Source organism: Lissotriton helveticus, chromosome 11 (assembly GCF_964261635.1).
Source record: "Lissotriton helveticus chromosome 11, aLisHel1.1, whole genome shotgun sequence".
Lineage (NCBI taxonomy): Eukaryota > Metazoa > Chordata > Amphibia > Caudata > Salamandridae > Lissotriton > Lissotriton helveticus.
The window spans coordinates 320,183,547-320,202,282 of NC_136072.1; the positions used below are offsets into that span (position 1 = coordinate 320,183,547).

At 43.2% G+C, this 18,736-nt stretch overlaps 1 protein-coding gene across 1 annotated transcript in view; it reads left to right on the forward strand.

The window, feature by feature from the left end:
• KIF1A (kinesin family member 1A) overlaps window positions 1–18,736 on the forward strand; it is a 2,072,061-nt gene that overhangs the window by 533,582 nt on the left and 1,519,743 nt on the right. The window contains exons 9-10 of the mRNA XM_078667093.1: window positions 13,404–13,469; window positions 14,674–14,691. Of these exons, the coding sequence (XP_078523219.1) occupies window positions 13,404–13,469; window positions 14,674–14,691 (84 nt within the window). The remainder of the gene's footprint in view (window positions 1–13,403; window positions 13,470–14,673; window positions 14,692–18,736) is intronic.

Consider the following 18,736-nt stretch of genomic DNA (forward strand, 5'->3'; position numbering starts at 1 on the left):
TTTCCTTTCGTTTCACTATTCTTGTTCTATCTCTCTCTTCTTTATTTTTTATAATTTGAAACATTATTTACAGGTTTTAACAACAAATCTTTACTTCTCTTACCAAAAGGTTTTTTCTTTAAGGATCCATGTTGTACTTAATCTAATTGCTCTTTTCCTTTGTTTCAAATTTCTGAAAATTGTTTCTTCCTGCTTCCATAATTCTTTTTTTCCATAATCCAATTTTCCAGTTTTTTCTAAATTTTTCTTTTCCTTTCGTTTCACTATTCTTGTTCTATCTCTCTCTTCTTTATTTTTAGAATTTGAAACATTCTTTACAGGTTTTAAAGAAAAATCTTTACTTCTCATACTAGAAGGCTTTTTCCATGTTGTACTTAATCTAATTGCCCTTTTCCTTTTTTTTTTTTACATAGGCCTCTTTTCTTCGTTCTCTTTTTCTTTTCTGTTTTCTGGTCATTGTAACTTTCTTTAAAATTATGCAAAATATCTGTAAAAAAAGAAAAGTTTTGAAAACAATTTAATATAATTAAAATATTTATATATAAATATTCACATATAGAACTATAAAAATACATACAAAGAAACTACATTAATGATTTGAGCAATGGAACAGTGCTACCTGCATAATTGTAGTAGTGTATGAGTAGAGTGAAACATACTAGAGCCCAGCATTAGTAGTACACATGTTATTGTGGTACTGCATGGTTAGAACCTGTTTCATTCCATGAAAACATGGCCAGTGACTAAATGATTACAATACTACAAGGAGAGTGCCTGAGTGCATTTATAAGTGCTTAGGTATTGGCGGAATGATTGGATAAATAGATAGTGCTTGATGGGTGATTGGAGAAGTGCATTGGAGTGACAGAAGGATTCCAAAACTGCATAAGTACTAACTGGGTAATTACAGGAGTGTATCAATAGTATGTAGCTGGTTAGAGGTCTGCATGGATAGTGCACAGAATATTGTAGCTGTACTTGTGTTAGTGGCTAGGCCATTCCATAAGTGCATGACTAGTAACTGGAATGACTGCAATGCTGCAAACAGAGTGCATGGTGAATTTATAAGTGCTTAAGTATTGGCGGAGTGATAGGATAAGTAGATAGTGCTGGATGGGTGATTGGAGAAGCGCATAGGATTGACAGGAGAATTCCTAGACTGCATGGGTGCTAACTGGGTATTTAAAAGATTGAATAAATAATATGTAGCTAGTTAGAGGTCTGCATGCATAATGTACAGAATATTGTAGCTGTACTTGTGTTAGTGGCTAGACCATTGCATAAGTACATGACTAGTAACTGGAATGATTACAGTGCTGCAAAAAGAGTGCATGGTCAATTTATATGTGCTTAAGTATTGGCGCAGTGATAGGATGAGTATATAGTACTGGATAGCTAATTGGAGAAGCGGATGGGACAGACAGGAGAATTCCTAGACTGCATAGGTACTAACAAGGTATTTTGAAGAATGTATCAATAGTATGTAGCTGGTTAGAGGTCTGCATAGAGAGTGCACAGAATATTGTAGCTACAATTGTGTTAGTGACCAGGCCATTGCATAAGTACATGACTAGTAACTGGAATGATTACAGTGCTGCAAACAGAGTGCATGGTGAATTTATATGTGCTTAAGTATTGGCGCAGTGATAGGATGAGTATATAGTACTGGATAGCTAATTGGAGAAGCGGATGGGACAGACAGGAGAATTCCTAGACTGCATAGGTACTGACTAGGCATTTTGAAGGGGAAACATGCTTTACAACAAAACTTTTACAACGCACTACCATTACGACGCACCTTTTACAACGCAAACCATTACAACGCATTGCGCTGGGGGGCGCTCTAGGATAGGGAATGTATTTAATATACTATCCAACACCTTCCCTACTATCCACGGGGACTGGAGTTGGAATAGTAAATTAAATAAATCACTATCCAGCGCCTAAAAGCACTATGCGTTGTAATGGTATTCGTTGTAAATACCGCGTTGTAAAGGCATGCAGTGTAAAAGTATGCGTTGTAACGTCATACATCCATTTTGAAGAATGTATCAATAGTATGTAGCTGGTTAGAGGTCTGCATTGAGAGTGCACAGAATATTGTAGCTACAATTGTGTTAGTGGCCAGGCCATTCCATAAGTACATGAATAGTAACTCAAATGATTACAGTGCTGCAAACAGAGTGCAAGGTGAATTTATATGTGCTTAAGTATTGGCGGCGTGATAGGATAAGTAGATAGTGCTGGATGGGTTATTGGAGAAGTGCATGGGACTGACGGCAGGATTCCTAGACTGCATGGGTACTAAATGGGTATTTAGCGGAGTGTACCAATAGTATGTAGCTGGATAGATGTCTGCATGGCTAGTACACAGAATATTATAGCTATACTTGTCTTAGTGGCTAATCCATTCCATAAGTACAGGACTAGTAACTGGAATGATTACAGTGCTGCAAACAGACAGCATGGTGAATTTATAAGTGCTTTGGTATTGGCGGAGTAATAGGATAAGTAGATAGTGCTGAATAGGTGATTGGAGAAGTGCATGGGACTGACAGCAGGATTCCTAGACTGCATGAGTAATAACTGGGTATTTAGAGAAATTTACAAATAGTATGTAGATGTTAGAGCTCTGCATGGATAGTGCACAGAATATTATAGCTGTAATTGTGTTAGTGGCTAGGCCAATCCATAAGTACATCACTAGTAACTGGTATAATTATAGTGCTGCAAACAGAGAGCATGTTGAATTTATAAGTGCTTAGGTATTGGTGGAGTGATGGGTTAAGTATATAGTGCTGGCTGGGTGATTGGAGAAGTGTATGGGACAGACAGGATGATTCCGAGACTGCATAGGTACTAACTGGGTATTTAGAAGAGTGTATCAATAGTATGTAGCTCATTGGAGATCTCTACGCATAGTGCCCAGAAAATTCTAGCTGTACTTGTATTAGTGGCTAGGCCATTCCATGAGTACATGACTAGTAACTGGAATGATGACAGTGCTGCAAACCGAGTGCATGGTGAATTTATAGATGCTTAGGTATTCGCATACTGAATGGATAAGTGTATGGTGCTGGATGGGTGATTGGAGGAGTGTATGAGTACTGACAGGGCTATGCCTGCTCTGCAAGGGCAGTGCTTATGGGATTTAAGTAATGCAGGAATCTCTGCTGCTACTTTACCTTTTTATAACTACTTTTAATATTACACCTAGCCAAATACAAAGCAGGAACCATTCACATTCGTCTGCTATAAGTCTCACCATATTACTCAAAAAGCATAAATAGATGTCTCTCTACCACAATACTATCTACACCTCATAAATTCACAGAACAAACTTCAATTTTAAACCAAGCAGCAAAAAATATGTGGCATATTTCAACTGTAACTCTTTATAGACGTATACAAACTATTCTCATCACTAATACCATAACTCAACATATGCATTACCAATTTCAAATCAACACCTAAAATGATGTGGTATACTACTAATCTACATATCCACTCACAAACAAACTGCCATAATCAACAATCCCTATTCCAAAACACATATAATATAGCCTTATAGCCCGCCGTAGCAGGCTATACTGGTTATTTAAGGTCTGCTTCCGCGTTAAAGGCCCGAGCCGAAGGAGAGGGATTTTAACAAGGCACGGCACTTTAATAGCCGGTATAGCCCTGCTACGAAGGGCTATAAGGCTATTTGAACATTCTGCCACTAGAGGGCAGAATGTTCTAACAAATAAATCAATGACTTCTTAAAGCTTGAGTGGGTTAAAATACCCTCGAGCTTCGAAAGGCCTTTGAAAAAACAAGGTAAAGTTACTCTGCGGGCCTTTACCGGCCCGTAGAAGCATGGAGCGCTCCATTGCACGCAATGGAGCTCCCAACTTTCCAATGTTATAATACTATATAGAATTTTTAATAAAGAACATTTAAATACATTACACAAAACTGAATTAAACATTTCTTCATTACAAAATATATCTCAAACTTCAAATTTTATGATTTATATTTTATCTTTAAAAACAAATGCATCACAAAGTACACCTCACAAATTGAGAACTCACCTTTCAAATTGATTTGTAGATTATGAAGAATCAGAATCTCACACCAGATTTTCTTATGCACACAATCAATAAAATGCACTGCTCTTAGCAAAACCAATATTGGCAAACTCTTTCTCTACACATATAGATGTATATTACAAATCACATTGCTCCCCAGATTATTTCAAATTCTAAAACACATTTCTATTGGTTACACATATCAACCCTTGCCAACTAACTTCCATCTGCCCCCAAAATGCTTCTTGTATTTTCCTGACTGGCGCAGGCACTGTAAGCGATGGCACCGCAAATCCATACGAGAGTTCAAAAATATATTACAAATCATTTTACCACTTTTCTTTAATAATACACTACTTCTAAAGATAGCACAGACTTGGGAAATCTTACTGTAATGACATATTACTTTAATATTTATAACAAATTAACATTTTAATGTCACAGTGAACTTTTTAACCTAACCTAATTCTCCTTAATGCCTGTTTCCAGAGTAACAGTTCATGGAACACTCAACTGAACTCACAGGTCACCAGTTCAGCACACAATGTTGCAAATACAAACAGCAAATGTGCTTGACTTTCCAAAATATGATCTTATCCTATGTAATGTACCTTTCAAACATTTTTTACTAACCAATAAGAAAAATGCTTTTTAAAGAAAGAAACATGCACCCTATTTTTTACTTTAAGTCTGTTTTATTTTCAAACGGCCGGGTTCGTAATAGGTGCAGTTGGAACACAGCGTTAAGCCTACAACCCTGGGCAGGGCCGGCCGCGTAAATGTAGTCCAGTAATAGGGCTTAAATGCCTGCATAAGAAAACCTAGTTAACACAGCGTTTTGCCTACAACCGCCTTGGGGCCGGCTGCGTATAATGCTGCAGGTAGTGGCAATCATCAGATTGGCAGGTAGTTCCTGTGACAAGTTCACTCATAACAGATAACCCAGTAACTTGTCCAACAGGTAAAGGGTAGCCCAACGGGATCCCAAGTTATTATACGGAATTGAGTGTCTAAGAAGAAAGCGAGGGGAGAAGAAGGAGAAGTACTAGGGAGGGAAGGAGCAGAGAGTATAGTGTCGGAGAGTGAGACTTGCACCAGGGAGGACAGTCTACGGATATAGGGCCACAGCGCGACGCCAATGCTATCAGAGGTGTCTAAGGTAGCAATCTAGCGGGGTTGGGCGGGGCCACTGCATCGTCAAAGAGGCGCAGGGTCCTTAGCCTGGTGGGCATGTGTCGCGCGTGCTCTATATTGCAAAGGTAACTAATCAGGGGCTTCCAGACAGCCCCAAAGCGTGTGTCGCGTGCTTGCAGTCGCGCTGTGAGAAATTCCATTGTTATAACATGCCAGAGTTTCACAAACCAGGATGCTATGGAGGGGGCTTCGGTCTTCTTCCAGTATAGGGCTATGAGTTGCCTGGCTGCTCCCAGCATCTGGAGCGTCAGGGTCCAGTCGCTATGTGTCAGTGCCTTAAGGCCGGCAGGTTTGATGCTGAGTAAGACCGTGCCCACGTTCTCTGGCAGAGGAAACCCCAGGACGCCCTTTATGTGGCTAAGGACTTCCTTCCAGAAGACAGACAACACTGGGCATCCCCACCATATATGTACAAAGTCCCTCAACACAGAGCGACACCTCCAACACAAGGGGAAACCACGGGAAACATCTTGTGGAGACGCTGAGGGGTGTAGTACCACTGGGTCAAGAGCTTGTAAGCGTTTTCCCTCTGCGGTATGCACCGGTATATCTTGCGGATGTCTCGCCAGAGCCTTTCCCACTGAGGGGGTTCAATTTCTGCGCCAACCGCCAGCTGCCATTGAAGTTGGTGTGCATGGGGCGGTATGCTCGTCGGGTGTTGCAAAATGTGGTATATCCTGGAGATCAGTCCCTTCGACCCTCCAGGGGAGCGCACCAATTTTTCGAAGGGGGTAATTTCTCGCGTGGCCGCCTGTGACACACCCTCTGCTGAGACCCAGTGTCTGAGATGGGCATACTGCAACCTTGCCGCCCATGGTATGCACCCTATTTTTTACTATATAATGTTCTTAAACTGCCAATCATTTCTCTTCTTTTTTTAAAACTGCATCTTGTCCACCATTTTAGATACCTCTTATTCTACCAACTGTCTACTTCGTCTCCACACATCTTTTCAGTGCATCCAGACTTCCCTTCAAGATGCTTAGAGTGTGGATTGTGGGACACTGCTATGTTTTCAGGTGCAAAAGGTATGCTGAACACCGAGGTTTTGACAAAGATCTAGCTTTGCAAAATGTGGACATGAAATGGATTGGACAAAGAGGATTAAAATGGCACCAATTTATGCCTTTGGTTAAAACCTTCTTACATCTCCAACCCCCTGACCTCATGATTGTACACTGTGGTGGCAATGACCTAGGCACATTGACTGGGGTAGGTTTGGAAATGTTTATGAAGGACACCTTTGCAGAATTGATGTTGCTTTCCCCCCAAGCTGCCTTTGTATACTCTAACATATGCCAAAGACAGAAATAGAAGTGGTCCAATCAATTTTGTCCACATATTGAGAAAGCTAGAAAAAATGTCAATAAAGCTTTTTCTGCTTACCTCAGAGACCATAGTATGGTATCCATATACAACAACAATCTGTGTTTCGATATGGATGACATCTACAGGAGTGATGATGTACATTTCACAGATATGGGAAACAGAGTCCTTCTCAGCAACCTAAGGCTCTGCATCGGCACTTACATGTAGCTACAAAAATCTCCCAATAAACACAAGGGCTCTTTTTAGAGCCACCTGATAACCCAACATATAATTTAGTTTTTGAAAAAAAAAAAGATTTTTTTCTTGCTTGGAGCCGCACACCCAGCGCGTTCACATGGGGGCCGCACTGAGAGCTGTGCATCCTTCACTTTCACAAGGGGTCGGCGCTGAGAACCGCGCTAGAGTCGTTGCAGCTCCCCATGTGGAAAAGCAACCAGCTTTAGATTTTGGAAGCAAGAGCAGGTTTCCTTGCTCCCGCTTCCAAAATCCAAAGCAAGTTTGCTATGACAGAGCGGGAGCCGTGCGACTCCCGCCCTGTCATAGCAAACAACAGTGTCCAGGAGGTGGGCACCCGGGACACTGCAGGAGCCGGCCCTGGTGGGTAGCGGTCCCCAGGACCATCACGAGCTCCAGAAGGGCCCCCTCCCAACATGAGTGAAGCCCCAGGGATGTGGTGGTCCCCGGGGCTGCGGGGACCCCAGCGGGATCCTCCTAATATTTTTAAAGAAATGCCCCCGGGAGCTGGCCCACCCGGGTACTCATTAAAATAAAAAAACGGAAACCCGCGTTTTATTGTTTTTAAACAATTTCGGTGGAATTTGCGACCCCAGCACGAATTACGATGGAATAAAAAACATGCTTTTTTTGGCCCTCGGGTCCTTCTGGGACCCCTTGAGCAGTCCTAGAGGGTCAGGGTGTTTCAACCTTGCCCCCTTCTCTTGTTTTATATCTTTGTTTCTCTGGTTTCTGATGACTCGCTTCTACCGAGTCACAAGATGGCTGCCAACACTTCCTGGTTTGGAGTGTTGGCAGCCAATCACAGTGAAGCTCATGCTCAAGAGTTAGGCTCCGCCCAGATATCAAAACTTTTATTTTTTTAATTTCTCAGCAACTACTGAATGTATTTACACCATTTAAAAAAAAGATCGCTTTCTGATCCAAGCACTAACTTTTTGCCAAATTTGGGGTAAAGTTTCGGCTGTAGCCTTGCCCAAAGTTTCCTATGGGAAATGGATTTTTTTTACTCTTATTTTTTGAATTTCTCAAAAATTACTGAATGGATTTACACCATTTAAAAAAAAGTCACTTTCTGAACCAAGCTCTATTTTTTTGCCAAATTTGGGGTAATTCCGTTAAGTGCTCTCATTCTACCTGAATCGCACAGAGTTCCGGGTGGATGGCCAGCTCTTTGTTGGCTACATAGACGCCAAGAAAGGCCGGGCTGTACACAAGAGGACTATATCCTGCTGGGTTGTCTTGTGTATCAAGGCCTGTTATTCTCAGGCTAAAAAGGAACCTCTGGTGGGGTTGCACGCCCATTCTATGAGAGCAACAGCAGCTACTATGGCATTGGGACATGGTGTCCCCCTGCAAGACATCTATCAGGCAGCCACATGGGCCTCGCTGCACACTTTTACTAAGCATTATTGCCTTGACAGTCAAGTCCGGAGAGACAGCTTTTTGGCCGTTCTGTTCTCCGTGACTTTCTGGTGTGATCTTGGTTCGCAGACCAACCACCGGAATCTGTCACTAACGACTTTCTTTCAGATGAACAAGTTACTTACCTTCGGTAACAATATATCTGTAAGAAACATTAGTTAGTGATAGATTCCTTACCGCCCACCTATCCACCCAGTTCTGCAAACTGATTTCTATGGTTAAGGTCATCCCTTTCAGGGCCCTAGTTTCAATGCACCAGCGGTCAGTATCTTTCACGGTTCTGCGTACCTGGCGCGGAAAGTCATGTACAGAACTGACATCAGCGTGCGTGGGAGCATCTAAGTAACTCCAGTGACGTCATCTCAGCGACTACGATGCCAGCCAGGTACACGGAGCTGCACGACGACGCCTACCGACGTGCAGGGGTACTGCTGACGAAAACTTTCCGGATCCAGTCTGACGCCTGCGGGTAATTCTAAGGTAAGGAATCTATCACTAACTAATGTTTCTTACAGATATATCATTACCGAAGGTAAGTAACTTGTTTCTTACTCTATCTGTGTAAAAAACTAGTCAGAATGTCAAGTGGCTTATGCGCTCCCTGTAGAATCAGTATGCACCCTGGCAGACACTGGTTCCGGTCTCAGCTGAACCGTCTCAGCCTGTCATCCATCAGACCGGGCAATAATGATACTTATGATGAAGGTTCCACGTCTGCTTCGTGTTATGGCGTGCTCTCTGTAAAGAGTCAATGCTGAGCAAGAGGACGTGATCCTGAAGGATGAGAAAGAGAGAGGGCTGTTTAGACACATATGACTTGTGATTGTGGAGGAGGGGAGAGCAAAGTAAGGGGGAAGGGAATTATGTCTGGAAAATAGTAATACCGCAACCCTAGACTCAGTAAGACCATTAACTCTTTTGTCAGTGAAATTGCTCTCCCACCCTCGCAGCTCCACCATTGAGTGCACTCTCTAGTGTGAGTGCACTCCCTTCACTCTCTAGTGTGAGTGTTCAAGGCCCTCCTCCACCCAAGGTTCACCTGCGCCTCGTGCCTGGTGGTCCAGTGGACCTCTGTCTTGTGCTTTCCACTCTGGTCTTTCACCCTCTTTTTTTTTTTTTTTTTTAAAACCTTTATTATCACTTCACATCAAGATAAGCATGGGCCTACAACCATCCCGGCCGGCCGCTAATCAATTCGTAAGGTAAGCAGAGCAATATAAAAGAAACTGCGGTCCAGAAGCCGGGGCAGGTAAGTATCCAGGATATGACTCATATTTAAGCGTACAACGTAATAAACAGGATTTAAGAAGGTCAATTTTACAATGAAGAAAAAATAAAACAGAAAAAATATCAGAAGAAGTGCCAGACGGTCACACATGATCCCACAATAGCAACATGAAACAGAAATCCGCAATGAGTGCGAATACACTTAAGGACACGGAGGCAAGGCATACAAGTCAGGATAAATGTAAACAACACATACACGTCATGTCGAATCAGCACCCCAGCCCTTTAAAACAAAACAGATTGTAGGAAACATGAAGACGACGACACTTAGAAAAAGAAAAAGCAAAGGGCCATAGAGACAAAGAAAGGACAAATAAACAACCCTCTCCCCCCTACCCCTCACCCTGCACCCCTGCAGAAGGCTACGGCCTACCCCCCCAGCAGCGTGCCTATCGCCCTAAAAATATACCCGAAATATATAAGAAAGAGGAAGAAAAGGAAAGGAAAAAATATGGAGAAGGGCCACCGATCAGACCACCCGGCCCCCCCCCTCACCCATCGCGCACAATATACATCAGAAGCAAAGTCAGAAGTGCCACAGTAAGCAAGAATCATAAAGTCAATCGGGAACATCCCCGTGGAGTGTCCCTCCAAAACACCGTCAGCCAACAAAGTGTTCCATCATATCCGAAACGATATCATCCCTGGCCTTCTCTATCAATAGTACCCACATACGGCCATTCATCAATCGGCATACAGTACAGTGTGGCGGGTCCAACCGAACCGGGCGGTCCGAGAAGCGCCTATACTCCATGGGACCGTAGCCCCCAAATCCCAGTCAAGTACGCATGGCGGAACTCTGTATGTGGCAGCACCGATGCCGGAAACATCCCCCAGGCAGAACACAGTCTCACCAGCCAGGAGGAGAAAGACACACAATCCGACAATTGTGGAAAGCGCCGCTGGGGCAACCCAAACTATGGATCGATGTTGTTTCTTCCGCCGCCGTACAGAGAAAGACCCCGACGAGTCACTCCCAAACACAACAGAGCAATCCAAAGCGATGTCACGGACCGGGTCTATCGGCGTCTCCACAAACGTAGGCGCAGCTGGAACGTTCATCACTGACGCAAAGGCGGGCACATCGGCGCTTCCTTGTGATTCATCCCTATCCTTGTGGAGCGGTGGGACAACAATGGCGGCCATCCTTCTTCCCAGATCCCGGGCGTCCCGGATCAGGGTCTTATGCAGAGTTGTTAACGCAGCCAAAACATCTCTGGACGTGGGCTCTCTCTCGTGTCGCCAGACCCCAGGACTCTCTCGCATAGCGGCTTCTCTGCCCGGGTGAGGTGTGCGGACGAGGGTGCTCTCCGCCATCTTAGCTGCTCCGGCCTCGTCCCCCTCCACCTCACCTCGGGACCGGGTCTCACATCAGGGAGGAACAGGATTCACAACGGGAATCTCACAGGCCAAGGCAGGTTTCTCAGCGGAGAGTCACCAAAAGGCTAAAAACTCCGCCGCACCCTGGGGGCAGCACGCCGACTCCGGGCAAAGTCGGTAATGGGCCCGGATACAACACCGGAATGGGGGGCCCAGAATCATTCACCTCCCTCGACCCAGCTGCATCACACTCCCCACATGGTTCTCCGCCAGTTGGGCTAGGTTGGCACTGTCGCCATCGGCAACCAGGTCTTCAGTTTCCTCCGGCCGAGTCCTCACCACCACCAGAGGCCGCTGTTGTTGCAGTAGCGGCCGGCCACTCTGCGCTCCCGAGACCCCGGTCCCAGCTCCGCGAAGGCCTCAAAACAGTTGGGGACACTCCAGCGGGTCTGCAGCAAGTAGAAGCCTCAGGAGCAAGCGGTAAGTGAAAGTGACTCTTCGCCTACATGTAGATGCCGTTGCAGCTCAGGATAAGTGCCAGGATGTATGTGCGGGGTGAGGAGGCTAACAGAGCCGAGCGGTTACGCAGCCATCCCGATCTCCATCTTGGCTCCTCCTCTCACCCTCTTTTTTAAATCTATATTTCTGCTTTTTTCTGCTTTCTGCACTTTCCTGTGCTCTGCTTGTCTTCCCTTTTTCCTGCTTTCCGCTCCTGTTTTCCACTCGTTTTTCACCCTCTTTTCTAAATCAATCTTTCTGCTTTTGTCTGTTTTCTGCACTTTCCTGTGATCTGCTTGTCTTATCTTTTTCCTCCTTTCCCACCCCTTTTCCCCCCATTGCTGCTGACCCCGTCAACAATTTAATTAATAAAACTAATTTTGTTTGCAATGCAGGGCGCGCTACGAAATTCGTTTTATTAATTACATTGTTTACTTACCTCCAATTATCCATCTTCCGATTTTTAGCACCCCCCGCCCCACCTCTCTGCCCCACTGCAACTCCCTCCAAGGGCCGTGGCTGCTATTCTTTCTTAATGCTGAATGAAGAAATGCACAGCCCATTTCAGGCAATTTCCAGGGAAGTAAAATCCAAGTTTTCAAAGGTTCAAGCAAGGGGCAGTGTCTCTTTGGATCCGTTGATACCATGGCGCTGCTCTTCAAAAAAAGGAGCTACAGAGGCCCTCCACTCACGACTTTTTCATCATCGGCAGCCTCCACACCATACAAAATATATGTGAAAAATTGTGCACAACTTAATTGAAACAAAATTTGTGAAAAACCTGACCCCCTACTTCAAGAGCAATTGAAAGGAAATGGTCTAGCTCCTACACTATAAAAACGAGCTAAACAACCACTGGCACTATTTCCAATTTTAATCGCTGCTGTGTGTTTGCTCACATTAGAAACAAGACCTACTGTTGTGCTCCATCACATATATTTTGTATGTTGTGTAGGCTGCCGATGATGATGAGTGAAGCACACTGATGAGAACCTATCAGTAGCTCCCTGGAGGGTGTTTCCTTGAGGTGCCTCCTCACCTGCCACACACTTTTTTGGTGGTGGATGGAAGAAATTGTGGGAAGTGAGAAACACACACAGTACATTTCCCGAAGGAGATAGACACATAAAGAATTTTAGAAAGGGGAAGGAGCACCCTGAGTGTACAGCATTGTTTAGCTAGTACCTGAAGTATTTTAACCAGTAAGAGGTGTGGGGGATGGTCATGATGTTTTATCCCGAGATATAGAGCAGGTTTTTTGTGATGAAAAAGCCATGGCGCTGCAGTCAGATTATCACATATTGCTGTGTTTTTTTCTTGGAACCCTTAAAATAAAATAAGTGTGTGACTGTCTCAAAATATTTGCATATCCGTCCAGCTTCTATGTGGTTGGGGGGAACTTCAGCTTAAATTCATACAGGGGTGCAGCTGCGAAGCTCATGATCAAAAAGAGCCGCTATCATGCTCAGGCCCCAAGCTATGCCCCTGAAAGTTTGAATTTTAAAGGTTATTTCCCCTGACATTTGGTTCAAGCTGTTTAATGGCCAACTTTATTAACTGGACAAAATGGGATTTCCTTTGCAGTGAGGTATCAACCCTGACCACACAAACTGAAGGAAGCTAGCTACATTGTGGGTGGCTTTACTCTACAACCTTTCTCCTAGTCTGCAGAATAGTCTTTCCTCTCAGACGACAACTAATTCTAGTCCCTTGAATTTGCTTTCACATAAATGTACAGGATCACAGATAAAGAAATGCCAACCTACTTGCAATTAAGTAAAATTCTCTTCTTGCCACACTGTTTTTGTAACAGCTAAACAACAAAAAACTACAAAATCAACCTACTAAGATTGGTTATACAAAAGCTAAACATACTGGCTTTGTTAGCTTGCAACATCTCTATAACCTCATCCTTGATGTTTCTATCACCTGTCCTGTTCCTTGCAGTGTTATATTTTTATTTTCTTCAGAAGTGCTTACCTCACACCTTACATTTATCTTCTCGCTGTCGCCCCATTTCATTCTTTCTTTGTTTTTGTCTTTCAGGAAGGGGCAAACATTAACAAGTCACTGACTACACTGGGAAAAGTGATCTCTGCCTTGGCAGAGATGGTAAGTTTACCAACCCACTAATTTGATTGCTTTGAAATGAAGTCTAAAGTTGCAGCAGATGATGCATGTCCTTTAGAATGGACCTTGAGGTTTCGGCAAGTGCAGCACATGCATATCTCCAAAGAAAAACACATGCAGTACACCTGAGGTCGAACAGCAAGGCTGGCAACTATGTGCACATTTAAAGATAGGATAAATCTCAACATCCAATATCCCACCAGACTTGTTATGTTTGAACTGACCAACAAGTAAAATGGACTTCCCACTATTAGAGACATGCCTCATATAATGCTTGGTATTTTTAATCACTTTTCAAGAAATCAGTATTATTAAGTGTAGTCACCTCTCAATTTGTTCATATACAGAGGATTTATTCTGCTCAGTGAAGCAATATTTTATCCCTAAAAGGAAGGCTGACAAGTGGTTTAACAAGCATTTGCAATGCAATCGGTCTCGCCTTTGGGAACTTACATGTATTTAGCTATGCAGCACATTAGCCTGGGTGCTGAAACATCTACTGTTGTTTAACATGGAGGAAAAGTAAACCCCAAACTGCGTGACACGCCAGGTATGGGAACACATGGAGAAAAAAACTGCCTATCAGCGGGAAATTATATTTTCTAAAGCTCTGTTTTCAAAATAAACTTAGGGCCTTCGGTGGTCATTTCACTGAAAGTACAAGATTAAAAGAAAAGATTATTGTCTACGGGTGCTCGTGGAAGACAAGTTTTTATGGCCTGGAATCTAGGGAATGCTAAAGTGATTCTGGTGTTTTACTGGGCTATGCTGGTTGCTTTCTATCAAGCGAGTTAAATAGAGGCAGTTACCAGAAAAATATAAAAGAAAGTCCTGAAGCAGAAAGAAATTCTTGTATTTTATTGACCTCTACTGGTCGTTTTCTATCAAGACAGTTAAATAGAGGCAGTCGAACAGAAAAAAGAGTCCCTAAGCAAAACTGGAAGCGGAACTCCAGAGCCCACAAAGTATATACAACAGATCTTCCAGACAGCACAAGCGCTGCAAAGGCTCGACCTAAAAAATGGGTTGCTGGGTGGGTAATTGCAAAAACAGTGGATCTGTCGGTTACTTTCCTTTCAAATAGGGGTTTACTGTTGTTCCTCTTAGTTTAGAATGTCATATGTCAGCAAACTGCAAGTGTACATCCATCAAATAGAGACTAAAACGAATTTCTTCTTCTTTACAGGATTCTGGACCCAACAAGGTGAGCAACATTTTACTACTGCTAAAAAAAATATCTGCCATACCCTATTTAGATAAGCCATGGCACTGCCATGCTAGAGTCATTGATCCATTTTGTCATCTGTGAGTACCTGTTACACTATCCTCATGGTAAGTTCTGCAGACAGGCATTGGAGGCACATGTTCAGACTCCCCAACAACAGTCTGCCCAACTTGTTTATATTGCCCCATGAAGCAGCTGCCGCATCCATGAGAAGAGCTGCTCAGGTAGAAAAAAACTGACAGTTTACAAATGTAATTATGTATGTAATTTGATACCCCTAAATCGGAGGTAATTCTTCAGAAATCATACAAGTTAGCCCCACACGTACTGGAAGCTTTTTTGTAGAGTGTAGGTGTAAGAAACTGTATTAATATTTGGGGTGAGTGACTTCCCTCTTCAAAGAATAATCCCAGCCCTTGCCAGGGTGACTACACCGAGTCACGCAAGTAAATTAGTGAGCCCAAGCTCAATCCCCTGGTAGCTATGACACAAATCAGACAGGTTTAATGTAGGCGAGGGTATAAGGTATTTATGCAGTACCATAACAGTGATAATGCCAAAATGGAAAAGAAAAAAGCATCGGAAACTGAATTAGAAAATAAAATATAAATTTAACAAACAAAATGACACCAGAATCACAAAAATCCAATATTGAGAACAGGCGATATGACATTTTCAAGTCGTAAGTAAAAATAACACAAAAATATTTTAGGCGGCAATGATAGACAATGCTCGTGATAGATCATGACCCAGGCGCAATTTTATACCGACCATGACAGACCATGTGGCAGATACACCAACCAAGTTTGTTTCTGTCAAAGATTTTACATTCTGACTTAGGGCCTGATTTAGATCATGGCCGAAGAGTTACTCTATCATGAAGGGCACGGATATCCCTTCCACCAATATATACATCACATAGGATATAATGGGATTTATAATTCAGCGGACAGTCTATCTGTCCCCGTTGAGACTGAGTAACCTGTCCACCAAGATCTAAATCCGTCCTTAGTCTTTTAAGTCCCAATCAACAACAAAAATACACTTCTAAACCCCCCCAGGATTTCAGGGGAGTCACTTATAGACTTACAGTGTATCAGGCAGAGGCAAACAAAAGAGTCAAAGTAAAGGCCTCTTGCAGCTTGTTGTTTCCCTGTATCCACACAGGAAGTCAGTTAACAGATCCTTGAAGAACACTTTTGTCCTAGGCACAAGATGGAGCATGTCCAGCCCTTCAGGGGTCCTTTGAGGTCACAGACAGCAGGTCCGGTCCACTTCTGATCATCCACAGATTAAGAAAAGTGTTCTGAAGAGGGTGCCTAATTCTGCCACATTTATGCCTGGCACCAAGTAGTGTATGGTGGTGACTTCTGGCACCTTCCTAACCAATGGGTAAGTATTCCCATAGGTAAATCTTCCCAGTTTTGCAGCAGCTCCTGTTTGCCTTACTGCAATCAGACCCCAAATCCCATGTGTCAGGGCATTTTCAAGATGACAAAAGTCTTTGGCCGCACCAAACTTGGGCTCTGAGGGTTGCGTGGGGAGTGTACTGTGGTAATACTAGCATCCTCCTACATCTAACACAAAGCTGAAGTTTGAAGAAGGTACTTGTGCTCACAACAAACTCAGAGACAGAAATCTGGTAGGACAAAAGTAGGGCCCTACACCAGTCAGACAGTGGATACACAAGAATTGTCTTGACATCCTGTTTTCTTCCTTTCAAGTGTGCCCCAAGTATTACATGTATTTTAAATCAAACAAGCTAACCCACAAGGTATATAAGGACCTTGGGTATCAGATTTTTACAAAAACAATGGTCCTTAAAAGACACAATAATGATGTGATTAACATAGACTAGAGTCAGTGCTATATTGAAGATGTCCAGCCGGACAATCAATTTAATGAATTAATAAATGCAAAAACAAATAGGAGCTCAACAATACAATGGGACACAATCCTGCGTCCTACACATACACAAAACAAATACATTTGGACAGAAACATTTCAGGCAAGACAAGGGTAGCTTGTAGAAAATACGAATAATTAGGGCAAGCTTGGAAAAAACAGCTAGTGCACTTGATTTATCACAGTGGATTAATGTGCATGCTGTTTAAACAAGTCAACAACCTTTTGATCCTTTTTAAAATACTAGGATCATCATCAGGACGGGTATAATACAAGCTTGAATTATATAATGCCTGTGGAGAAATGGGAAATGAGGAAGGAAGGCAGAAGGGAAGAAAAATTAGAAGGTGCGTAGTAGGAACGATAAATGTAACAACCAGGTGCAAACTACCGAGCATGCAAAGTTAAAAAGCACTGATGTCAGGCAAGTGCACGGAGAACTTAAATGAGCGAGGGCAGTAGATCAAAAGACTCATGCGTAGTGGTGTGAACGCCTCCATGAGAGGAACCAGTGAAACTTATTAATGTACTGATATTACAGGTGCCTCCATGAAAAAACAGCACATGAATCTTTAAATCGCTCGGAAATAGCAAACATACAATTATGTGGAGGACTATACACCAACGAGTCAATCCAGCATGCGAATAGATATCATGTCACTGTGCCTGTGGAATTCCACAGATGGCAAAGTGAAAGGCAAGAGCTGCGAATGCTAGGGTGAGGTGCCAGAATTAAGTGTGGAGCAGCAGGGCAGAGTGTGAGCGAAGGGATGGCGGCAGTGAATATAAGGATAAATGCGCTAACCTCGTAAACTTTGTTACGGGCGGGGTGAAGGAGAGCGTGGAGGCTCGGATGGTGCCTAGAGGTGGCTGCGCATGGCGGACCTGGTGAGAGAAAATTAAGGGGGTGGGAGGGATTTAAATTAAAGCGGTAGACGCCTGCAACAAAAAAGTTGAGCCGCTTACCTTGAGTGATTAGGTGGCAGCTTTTACAATGGGTCTATCCTTTAAAGATAATTAAAATTCAATAAAAGACTTAGGCTGCGGCGCAGGCTGGGTGGATGGTGCACTGTCAGCCCTGGGGAAGAAGGAAGTCAGGGTCAGGACGTGCACGGCGATTATGCTCAGAGGTGTGCGTGTGCAGTGCATGCACGCTTACCGATCAGGGACGATTCTGATCCAAAGCTCGATGGCTGGGATACGGTGGGCCGATTACAACCTTGAGTTTACAGCGCTCACAGCCCCACGTGAAGAGAGACTATAGTTCAGTGATGCATGCTACGGCGATAGAGAAATGAAAATGGAAGAAAGAGTAGATGACAGTTACAAAAGGAGAAGGTGATATATTAAGTAATACAGGGATCCGTTAATTAAAGTGCATTAAAACCCGAAATACATGTTGTATAAATGTTATACAGTAAGACAAAAATAACCAGTGATTGTAACTGGTAATGGCATGTTTGTGTGAAGAGGGCATGATAGGATATAAGAACCACAGCCAATAAGGTATAACCATGAGGAACCAGATCTGTGTTAGATGGAAACTGCATGGTCACGTTTGTGCGGTCGTGACATCAAAATTACAGGTAACCTGAAAAAATAAAATAAATAAATAAATCCTGAAAATTTACAAAGGAACAGTTCTTCAGATATTGATAGCACGGCATGAGGATCTTTAGAGCAGGGTGGTCCAATCTTAATTTCTGTTCAATCCATTCTTGATGCTATCAGTGCGGATAATCAGTTTCAGTTCTTCTTTGCAACTCTGGGTGGTGGTTTCACAACGCTGCTAACTGTCCATTTAATGTCATCCTTGTTGTGGCTGGCAAGATTAAAATGTTCTACCAGAGGCACATTCTGGGTTTTACAGCGGACCCTGCTCCGGTGTTGTCCGATGCGGGTCTTCACTTTCTGCGTTGTTTGGCCAATGTAAACTTTAAGGCAAGGGGATTGAATCAGATCAATTACATTGCACGTATTACAGTTTGAAAATGACAGATATTTAATTACAACATTGTGAAAAAAGTGAATTCCTTGCCTTCTATTGTGAAATCGCACACATCACAATTACCAATTTTTGCATGTCCAATCAGTGATTCAAGAGTTAGAGCCGGCTTGG